The sequence below is a fragment of the Meleagris gallopavo genome, chromosome 7 (genome assembly GCF_000146605.3).
Source record: "Meleagris gallopavo isolate NT-WF06-2002-E0010 breed Aviagen turkey brand Nicholas breeding stock chromosome 7, Turkey_5.1, whole genome shotgun sequence".
Classification (NCBI taxonomy): Eukaryota; Metazoa; Chordata; class Aves; order Galliformes; family Phasianidae; genus Meleagris; species Meleagris gallopavo.
In genome coordinates, this window is record NC_015017.2 from 22,012,339 (window position 1) to 22,024,008 (window position 11,670).

General features: G+C 46.6%; 1 protein-coding gene across 1 annotated transcript; it reads right to left on the reverse strand.

Moving 5' to 3' along the window:
- Nucleotides 1–8: 8 nt before the first annotated feature.
- Nucleotides 9–8,328, reverse strand: LOC100541203 (glutamate decarboxylase 1; the record flags this gene model as incomplete). Its single annotated transcript, XM_010713731.2, has 7 exons — nucleotides 8,030–8,328; nucleotides 7,202–7,444; nucleotides 6,354–6,444; nucleotides 1,904–2,016; nucleotides 436–551; nucleotides 269–348; nucleotides 9–66 (listed from the first exon to the last, which is right to left on the reverse strand). Coding segments are annotated over exons 1-7 (912 nt in total), but the record flags the coding sequence as incomplete, so codon positions are not given.
- Nucleotides 8,329–11,670: the final 3,342 nt, after the last annotated feature.

The following is an 11,670-nucleotide window of genomic DNA, read 5'->3' on the forward strand; positions in this document are numbered from 1 at the left end:
AAAATACAAACCTTTTGTTTTGCTTCCAAAATTTTTGCTTCCAAATCAGCTGGTATTATTTTGCCTCTGTAATTATTGTAAAAACAAAGACAAAGAAAATTGAAGATTGTATACAGAAATACTAGCCACAGTTGAAATCACTTAATAACATTTTTTCAACAGGTGATTAGCAACTCGACACACTGTATTGAACCAGCCCTTAACTATACTAAAACAAATTTAACAGATGAACACATTTAATATATCGAAACATTAGCATCCATCTTACCTTTCATTGCACTTGATCAAAATTACGTTGTCTGTTCCAAATCCAAGTGCAGCTCCAGCTTTCTTTATTGAGTAGTGACTCTGCAGGAAAGCATGTACATATGGAGGGGTCATTTAATAACAAGATGTACATCAATAAATTAACAATTAGAAGTGTGTTAAGCTCACATGTTCTGAGGTAAAGAGAACCAGTTTAGGGACTGCAGCCATGCCTTTGGTTTTGACTTCAGGGAAATACTTGTAACGTGCGGCCATTATGCTGTACATGTTGGAGATGGCTCCTCCTGTGAATGAATAAACAAATGAATACTAGAATAGTGATAAGAAAAAATGAATATTATACCAAAGACACACAAGTCTCATTGACATTATCAGGAAAAGTGGGAGCAAACTATGAAAAGTAAATCTCTGAAAAGCGTGGCATCTGCCTAAGTAGCGTAAGAACAGATGCTCTAGAAAGTTATACCAATAGCCTAATCTATCATCTCTTTCAGTTGCTATTATTTTGTAACACTTTCCTAAAATTATCAGTTTTCACTGTACTGCTTTTGCAGGACAACTTCTTGTTAGTAAGAAAAATGGGAAGTTATCAAATTCTCTCAAGGCTAAAGTCATGTACAGTATAGATTTATCCCATCTCATCTGTAAATACAGAACCAGGTGCCTAAAAGGTAGGTTTCTCCAGCTAAGGTAGTAATCCTAAGCTACCTTAATAGTGAGTTTAAAGAAAGAGACACTTCACAGGCTGATTCAACTGGTATATTTTGATACAACTGAGGAATTTGAGTTGAGGAAAAAAAAAAAACTTTTTTTCTCTTTCTTTTATTCTACAAAAAGCCCAGTCCAGATATCTTAGCTGTACAATGCAGATGCCAAGATTTAGTAAGAAAAATATCATCTATAAAGTTTAGGAGAATTTATTTCACTAGTATTTCTTCATCAACCAGAACATTGGCAAAATTGTTCTCACAGATGAGACTAGAAATCAAGAAAGAGTGTTTTCCTGGATTTTACGCAGGCTGTTCCAAGAAGAGGTGAAATTTGTCCTTATTCTCTGAAACAGGATGGTCTTCCCCTCACCAACAAACCCAGAAACCTGGAGTACTGTTGGTGCCCACTGTCCAGACATGGACCTGGGGCTTCCATGTGTTTTCCCATTCTTATCTACAACTGCTTATTGCTTTTATACCACCCTAACAGGAAGACAACTGTGGCCTGTTCTTCAGAACCATACTTTGGGAATCCAGCTGGTTTTCTGAAAGTTACACCTAGCCTCTTTTTCTCAATAGCAGGACATAGTTCTGGAGGTCAGCAGCTCGAGAAATGAGGCACAACAAAGGGTGTTTAAAAGCCTAACCACGTTCCAGAATTTGTAATCAAGCTTTAAAAATGTTACCAGTGTTCTATGTAGCCATGATACATAGACATACTCAAAAATAAAAATCTCTTTTTTCTTCTTTGTGGGATGCTTGAACAATGCATATACTTCAGGTGGGAAATTCCTATTTCTAAAACTCTGACATGTTGTTTGGTCTTGCAGATATTTCACACAGGAAGTGGACATTCAGACAGAGCTTATGGTTATTTTAACTTTTGAAATTTTAGTCAAACCTCCAAACACAAGAGAAAAACCCACCAGGTGAGAATATTCCATCACCATCTTTATTCGACCATCCAATAATCTCTCTCATCTTTCGAAGTGTTATTTGTTCCATGAGGACAAAAACGGGGGCAATTTCATACGTAAACCTGTATGAGTAAAGCAAACAAAACAAACAAAATTAAATACAGATTCAAAAAACACAATCAATTGCTTCAGATTCCTAAAATTTTTCCTGTAACTCAAGGATCTGATATTGCAAACCTTATGCAAGCAAGTATCCTCAGAAGACAATATGTGAAATATTGGTCTATAAAGACCTGCAATATCAATAACTTCTCTATTACAACCAACGTGAGACCTAATATTCACCATCACTGAGCTTCTGACTGCTATGTTGCCGCACATTCGTCTCCCAAAGTGTCAATTCTTTATTAAAACAGTGAACTTCAGTGAGCTAACCATAGCCATAATTAGAACTATTGAGCTAGGGCTCCAAAGTCTAAATACAATTAATTATGTGGATTTATTCTGTTGATGATCTCCAAGGACAACTTATTTCTACAATACCATGTGATCAATAACTGTCAAGAGTAATTATAAATGATGATTTTCTAATTAGCAATTACAAATACAAGACAGCAGTCAACGGTTGTATCCATTTAATGAAGGCAAAAAGCAGTGCATAGCCTGGTGTGCCATGATGTCACCGACAGATCTGTGGATGGAAAGTGACAGCCATACAACCATTTCTGGGGAGGAAGCTACATGGATAATTTCCTACTGCTGTAAATAAACTGAGTGTTGGGTATGCCAAGGAAAAAAAAAAGTAATAAAGATATATAGATAGATAGATAGATAAATAAGGAGGGGGGGTTGGAGGGAAAGAACACAGGAGCAGAAAGAAACTAAGCTGTGATTTTTAACAGAATCTTTAGGAGGGTGACACTCTGACACTTTGGAACTGCGTGATCATTTCTGTTTTCAATGTAAATAATTTCACCACAATTTACATTTTGTTTCTTTAATATTTAAATGACACCGAGTATTACTATGGCAGACCCTAGGGGCACAAGCTATTCCTGAAAGCTTGTATTTCACTTATGTCTACATTGTTTAGTTTAAAATATTAAAGTTCATATATTTGCTGACAGCTGTCACTGCTATTATGAGAAGCAAAAAAAAAATACGATTTCTTTTGATTTTATCATGATCAGAACTGTCAGAGACAGACAGCTGAATACCAATCTGGAGTTTGGGTGTTACCAGTGACTACAGAGACATAATGTAATGTAAACAAACCAGTTGATGCCTGCAACCTTCTCAGTATAAAAAACACCACAGTTCATTTTGTTCTGTGTCTTTTCAAACATTCAAAATCTGAGGCACATTCCAGCCTTAGGCAGAATGCCCTCCTGAAGCCAACAGGAGCTCAGCAGCATACTGTGTAGCTTATATATGAGACAAACTGAAGTCAATGTGATTTTCTCCATCAGCTTAAATGCATTTTGAATTTTATCTGGAAATCTGGCATGTTCACCCCTACATGCTTCCTGAAAGACTTCAGCATTTATACAAGAAGAACACAATATTAAGCAAGATCTTTGTTCATAAAATACTAAGACATCACATGGGAAATTGAAAATGTACCAAAACCCAAGTAAAATAGCATCTATTGATTTTATTGTGCAATTATTTTCTGAGTCCCTGGAGTCTGACAAAGAAATTAAAAAACCATAGCGGATGGTTGTAAGTAATAGGGCAGTGAAGTTATGTTAGAGGATAGCTACGATTTCAAAAGTCATGTCTTGCTCAAGGCCAGTCCAAGTCATTGCCTGTTTTAAACTTCAATGATTTTGAAAATTTCTGTAAAACTCAGAAAATGTGTTTCACACCCAAACACCTGATTAAACATACTGTTTTCATTTTTGGTATGCAGTTACAAATATTTATATAAATTAACAATAGTCATGAGCCCTAGGTCTTCACTAACAAAAGAAACAAATGGGTTTATGTTAGGAGTGGCCAGTGCTGACTTAATTCTTCGCTCACCTAGGGGCTGGTGCATTTTTATCAGGATAAATATAAAGCACTGTATATCATTTTTATATGTTACATCTTCATAAGCAATGATGCATAATACTATCAATATAATTCTCTCATCTTAGCTACCAGGGGCATAAAGGGAATTTCCAGATCATACTATTGCTCCTCAGCCCCCAAGTGACAGATCCCCAGAGCTGACTGAATAACGGCAGCACCTGAGGATTCCAGCAAAGTCCTATGCTCGCTGGTTGAGCTACAAATCGCACATTGATATGTTATTTCCAAGTCGATGTGGGGAGCTCATTACATTTAATTTAATCTATTGTCTTCACAGTTACATTTAGGGAACGTTTCCTAATAACAATATAATATTTCCTAAGAGAATGCAGATGTTTCTGTTACTCAAAATTCTCTTGAGAAAAAAAAAAAATCTATTCCTCTAACTGCACACTAGTATTTTAAGTACTCTTTGCAGGTGGAAAAGGTGGAAAGGAAAAATGGCAAATGGAAGACATTCCCAGTGCAACCCAGCGTTACTGTTGCACTAGATGATTGTGTAACTGAAAGGTGAAAGCCGCTCCTAGATAAAGGTCAGAACCTGCTCTTCTGTGCTGGAACGCTGCTCAAAACAAGTGGTATGCTCCCCAGGGCTCAAAGTGCCATTCCAGCCACTGTTAATAACCTTGTCAGCACTCTGAACTCTTATTTTACAAACACCTTGCTTCAACCATACATGCAATTACTGCATTACTCTAAGGCACATCATGTTGACCTTGGTTGGTTGAAAAAAAAAAAAGAGCAAGATACCATTTTCCATTTGGTAAACCTCATGCAAATAAATAGATGCAGATGCTCACAGAAAACTATTTGCACGATATGCTAATATAAATAGATCAGAAGTTAGCTTTACAGAGCTAGCTATTCAACAACTTACTCTTAAAACCAAAATAAGAGAGACAAAAGCAACTTCATTAAACAGTTGCTTTTCAGAACTGAATAAACGTGATGTTCTTAATAATGATGGCACCATTTCCTAAGGTTATCACAGCCTGCCACAGAGCTGAATTCTGATATCTATTATCATATTTGTGCAATTTCATTTATTACAAAAGGAGAGCTAAGCTGGGATAACTCAGTCAGTCGAAGGGAGCAAGGCCTGCAAAATGATGTTCTGAAGCTTGTTTTTGACAAGAGGGACAATATTGAAGCAATTTCAGAAATGCAATCAGAAACATTTTAGCTTTTACTCATGGCGCTGAGAAAAAAGCACCTTGCAATCCTTGCTTTACTATTAAAATGTACACTGCTGCTGTTTGTTTTACTTTCCCAAACAGCTTTTACACCTGAGTCCTTTATAATACATTATATATATTGCAACAACAGTAGTTGAAAAGATTATAATTGTAAAGGGCAGGTTGGCTTTGGCTGGAGCACCTGATACTGTTTTCCTTAGTGCTAATGCCACAGAACAGGCACAGCTTGCAATCTACATAGAACTGCTAATAACCAGCTGCACTAACAGCACCTGCTTGTGGATGGACCTGAGGAAAAAAAGCTCATGTTCAGATCTGCAGCTGTATTTCTTGCATTCTGCCAATAAGCAGCAAGGTACCTGAACTAGAGGCAACTTTACTCTTAAAACACACCCAACAAAGAGCTAACAGGGAAGGCACATTTTGGAATATATAGAAATCAACGCACAAAAACTGTCAGGAAGTTTTCTTTGCACGTTATGCTCTTTATTGCAAAAATTCAGCAGAATACCTTGCACTTACTTTCATTAATTTGTTAAATTGATTAATTTTCATTCTTTTCATTAATTAAGCTTTCAATAATATCAAGGTAAAGAAAAACTAGATAGTTTTCCCACTGGCAGATTTATAGATGTAACTTACTTTTCAGTGCTTTATTTATTCATGTACTGCTTTTACAAACCTTAGTCTGGGCAATTCCTTCCCTATCACCACATTAACTTTCAGTGATAGGTTTTAACCCGTTTGAGGCCACCCAGAAGCAGCACAGGGACAGGTGGTGGCCCAACTCTGATACATCTGAAGCCAACAGGAGGACAAGTAATTGTTTTACATAGTTTGTGTTCCACTGATCCTAATACGGAATTACCCAGTCTAGAGACAAATGATTAAAAAATATATCTGGAAAAGATCAGTAAGAGTGATCTGAGAGATGAGAATTATTTAATGGTGTTCAATTAGGATCAGATTATTATTTTTATATTAGAATTGGCATATATCGCTTACCGTGTGCACTGGGAGATTTGGGTTTATCGGGACTGTGAAACGGCTATGGTCTATATGACTATTTGCTCTGTATTACAGTCAGGGGAGACACTTCTAATGGAGACAAAGCAATTGGCACTGAAGTGCACGTCTGTCACGACAGGCGATAGCCAGCTAAGCACAACCCTAGCGCGGCAGCTTACATGTTGGTGTTAGCGGTGGATGTCAGCCACTCCCCCGCCAGGCCGATCATGTCCAGGCCCGTGGACAGCTGATTGAAGAAGCGCGGGTGACCTGAAAGGGAATGAGAGCAGCTCAGAGCGGCTCCGCCAGCTCCGCAGCCCCGAGTTTATCCCGTCTGCCGCAAATGGCTGCACTCGCGACACCGCCGACAACGCTTCCTAAACAACTGCATAAATGTAAGAGCGTTAGCATCACGTTAATGGACATTTCCATCACGAGAGCCCCTCAGCGCTCACCGGCACTGCCCGCGCGATTTGGGGCGCTATGCCAGGAGCCACCCCGCCATCTCCCACCGCCTTCCGAGGGAGCCGTGCCCGGGCCGCGGCTCCGGGAGGGGAACGGCACCGCCGTGCCAGCGAGGAGCTGACGGGACGGCAGCGGGGCTCCGTGCTCAGCGCAGTGCCAGCGCACGGGCACCGCGTCGGGACCTGGATGGATAGGCGGCTCCCGGGAACGGGCTGAACTCCGCGGGGTTCCCGTACTGATGATTCCTGGGATTTCATTCTCTTTTGCATTAAACGTCTGATGAACATAAAGAAGAAAAACTGCAAATTCAGTGTCATTTATGCTCTCATTTACCTAATGATATTGCTCCCCGGAGGTACAGACAGCTCGCATTTCATCAAATGAAGGAGATTACGTCTTAAAAACGTGTTTCTGGGCTCTGCTAACAGCGGGACAGCACGGGCCCGGCAGGTCCACTTCCATTGTCTGGGGCGGCCCGACTGGAGCGTCCCGCGGGGCAGAGAGCAGCCTCAGAGCGCCCGGCCGTCTGAATGACCCGACCCGGTACTGTGCGGGAACCCACCTGTCCGCACCCCGTACTTAAGCGTGTCCCGGCAGTCCACCAGAATCTGCTCCAGGGACTCGGGGTTGTCCGATAGCTCCAGGTTGAAGCCCTCCATGCCCTCCAGCAGCTGGTGCGGATGGTGAAAGTCCAGCACTTTGGTGGATCTGTCAAACGTCTTCCTCACGTAGTTGAGGAGTATGTCCACGACCTCCAGCAGGAACTGCATGGTCTGCTCCTCACCATTCTTAGCGGGCAGCAAATCTGCGGGCAAAGCAGCCGTCAGCTCCCGCTTAGGGAGCGAGAGGCGGAGGTGAAGAGTCCCCGGCCGCCCACAGCCATCTCGGCTCCTGGGAGCCGCGGCCCCGGCTCAGCGCTGCCGGAGGGGATGGAGGCACGGCGGAGCCTTGGCTACCTGGGACTGCTGAGGCCAATCGCCCGTTGGGGAACGGGTCCACGGGAATGAGCGGCAGTGCACTGCTACTGGCTGCTCGCCTCCCAGAAGCACCCAAACCCCAGTTACAACAACCTCTTCCCCACCCTCCTCATCTCCGGTCCTATACTAGCAGCCACAGGCCGTTTATTGCTGATGTACTGAAGGGAAAATTAATTAAATACGAAATTGCGCTCTTCCTGCGAGCTGCCTCTGGAGTGACCCCGAAGGAACAGCTGGAGCTGAGCTGAAGACGATCAGCCCAAAGTACAGCAAATTGCATTTCAAAAAAACTTTAAAGCACCGCCAGCGCGGCTCTCAGCGAACACACACTGACGGCTTTCTCCAAAGCTCCCCAGTGAGCAGCAGCCCGGGCTGAGGCTGGCAAGGGAGCCTGGAGCTGCAGGAGCGCTTACCTCGGGCATACAGGTTGGAGAAGTCCGTCTCGGTGCGGCGGAACCGGGCTTCCCGCTCGCTGTTCTCGCACGCCAGCAGGTTCTTGGAAGACTGCCGCTCCTTCAGGGAGCCGACGATCCGGCCTTTGTCTTCCAGGCTGTTGGTCCTCTGCAGGAACCCTACATCGTTATTGCAAGGTGCACAGGTCAGGGTTTTCTCGCTTCCCAACATGTTTTGAAATACCTACAGCAGCTCTCTAGCTAACAGTTCAAAGCAGCGTTTGCTCTGGATCTGACTAATGAGGTCAGGAATAAGAGTATTTATGGGGCTTATTTGCCTCCAGGAGGGGAGCTCAAAATGCCATCAACTGCAAAAACCCAGCCATGCAAAAAACAAATTTTTGTCACTTAGTGCAGTGGTACATTCTTATTAAGTCGATCAGACAGATTCCACTTCAGTAATCAGCCACTGGAAGAGAGTTCAGGATGAGTCAATGCTATTTCAGCCTGCAGGCGAAGTTTATGGACCTAACAGACAGGGGCAATGATGTATGATGAAAATCAGGGCCACTTTGCTTCTCGTGGTGTTCACACGCACAAAAGGCACGGGAGCGGGCAGCCGTTCTGCAGCGTCCTCCTCGGTGCCCTAAGGGCAGCGGCAGCACCCACAGAGCCCACTTCCCGCTCACAGAGGGAAAGGTGCCCGCGGCAAAACGAGCCCCAAAGGTTCTGCCACTGCCCTTGTCCTTCCTAGGGGCTCCGCTCCCACCGGCGCTTAGGACCTCGGCTCCCTGCGATACCAGGGTACGGCCAACAGCCGTTTTTCAGGGTTTGTTGCACTGAATTAGGTGAAACCTGATAAAACACCCGTGGCGCTGCCCTTTCCTTTGCCAGCGAAGACAGTAGATTCCAACTTCCCGGCGGGGCGGGATGCCTGGGGCAGGCGGCAGCAGAGCCAGGCTGAACCGCAGTGCTCGGGACGGCCATCGCGTTCTCCGCGGTTTTGTTTTGACTGAGGAACAGCTGAGCCCGACTCCCCCCGTGCTCGGGGCTGATTGGCGGAAAGGAACACTTAGGGGCGAGGAAAGCCATCGCTGGAACTTCGTTCCTCCGCGGCCCCCGACGCCTTCTCCCTGGCGCTCTTCGCTGCTGGCCGCGTGCCCCGGGCTCCTCGGGTCACAGCTCGGGACCGACGGGCTCTGTTTGTACGTAACTGCGTTGGTACCGCCGCTAACGGTGCTCGCAGTGAGTCAGGGACTCCCACTCGTTAGGCGGACGGCTAATACCGAAGCTGGTGCAGTTCAGTCTGAATTCCGGAGCGCCCATCTTTCCCCAGAGCCGCGGTCTCGCTTCGCTGTACTTTCCCACCCGTTCTTCTTCCCAGCTCCGCGCGAGGCGGGTGTCGCTAGGCCGGGCTCTGGGCGTTGCTGAAGGCTCTGGCCGAGGAGGTTCACACTGCTAGTGCTGCCCGGGCCGCAGGGACGTGCGGCAGCCTTGGCTCGTGGGCTCCTTCCATGCCCGACCGGGCCGCGTTGTGTCCCGCGTGGAAAGAAAACCACACAGAGATCCAGAGAGAAGCGGAGTACGGCCTGCTGCCAGGGCCGCCTCCCCGGTAGGGTCGAGGAGCGCAGCGCTTCCCAGCAGGGGTGCATCGTGCCCCTCTGGCAGGCGTTCCCGTCGACGTGCATGATGAGGCCAAAAATGTACAAGTAGAGGGCGGGCTGCGAGGGAGCTCCTTGGGCCCGGAGCGACCGCGGATCTGCGTGACCCCACATCGGGGCTCAGCAGGAGGCGGCGTGGGAGCCCTCCGGCAGGGACGGCCCCGCGGCTCCCCACTCATGCTGAGACCGCGGCTCCGCGCCCCGGCTCTCCACAGGCAGCGTGAATTCCGAGTGCTCCGGGCGCGAGCCGAGCTCCCGGCGTGGGCTGCTCGCAGCCTTCAACCGATACCGAGCAGCTGCTGACGCACCTGAGCGGATTTCTTACACTGGGTGTTTCCACCGATCCCAAGCAAAATTGCAGAATCGGCCCCGGCAGCGCTGCTCAATTAGCAAGAGCCGTGCACGCGGCTCCGGACGCAGAGAGAAAGCTGTCTGCACTTCACACGCAGTGACAATCTCTGAAATCTCTTTAAAATGCAATTATTATTATTTTTGTTTTATAGCGGTTCTCTTCAGACGGTGGCTTTCAGGCAGGTAAGGGGCTCATCCTGACGCCGGTCCGTTGTTAGAGGGGAAACGGCACATAAATCTCGGGTACATAATTACCGGGAATGTCAGGCACCGATACACGAGCCACCCTTTGTTTAGAACCTGCACTCCCTGTGAGCTGAGCCCTTATTTCAAGTTCGCATTCTCAAAGCGAATCGATTTCTGCGTGACACAAAAAGGAACGAACCCGAGGCGCTGCTTTGCCACAGCTCGGTGACGGCTCAGCATTTAGTGTCGGAACAGCATCTTGCGAAAGGCAGGGACGAGGAGATAGTGGCTTTAGCAGTTTGACGTTGCCTTGTTTACCACGTGTGATTAGGGGTTGGCAGCCTTAGCGCTGTGCTCCATGTATTTCCCGAAGGCAGCATTCCCGTCCGCTCTGCGGAGCTGGCACATCCTGGGCTGAAGGCTCAGCAGAGCACAGAGTAGTTGCGATCAAACCCTGCTATTCCGAACCCCATGGACATGGGATATTTGTCTCGCCGAACAGAAGGAAAAAAGCCAGAAAAGGAAAACAAACAAAGAAAAAAAACAACACACAAAAAAACAGAACAAACCCCACAGCATCCGTGTTGGCTTTGATTTCCTTTCAGAAAGCCAGCACTACACGCTCCTGCCGTTCTCCGACCCCAAGCGGTATTGGGGCGTGTCATTTCCAGTGTATCTGAACCTGCACCCACACAGAGGGAGCTGTGCCGTCCCCCCATAACCCCGCTCCGGCGGAGCGCAGCGGGCCCAGCGGGGCGTTACTGCATCAGTGCTGCTCGCCAGGCTAAATTAAAACGATGATGAGAAGCCCATCGCCGCAGCAGCGAAGGGGAACGCTCCATTACACCCGGCCCGGGGCTATTTATAGAGCCAAGCGGCTGTCGGTAATGTGCCTGCGGGTGCCGATGGGATCAGTAATACGTCCCAGGTCACTTGCACCCTCGTCCTTTTTCAGTCCAAACTTCCACGTAACGAAACGTGTAGCAGTGAGCTTCGGCTCGGGCGGGGAGGGCAAGGGGCTCAAGTATGTCATTGCTTGGACAAAACGTCCATTTCTCCCCCTCGCCAACCAACACGGAGGCAGTAGGGGGATGGGAAATCCCGTCCATATTCGCAGGGCACAGCGGAACGATTCTTGCCATCATAAATGAAGATCAGCCTGTTTGTCTCCGAAAGCGAAAGCGCCGCTGAGAAATCCGGAGCAGGACGACAGCTCGTTATCTGCAAATGAATCTCCTGCTCTAACATCGCGATCTGATTGTGCATTTGTTTCCCTTTCTGCGTTCCATGTGCCTGCACGCTGACTGGCTGCCAGCGCTATCTTACCAGCGCAGCACGCTGACGGATTGCTCTTTAATAAGGCTCTCGTTAATCTTTCTTCCCCAGGAGATCCGTATTTTCTACTCCGATAAGGCTGAACAATTTCAGACAGAGAGGCGGCCAAGCCCCCGCTCGCCTCCCGCT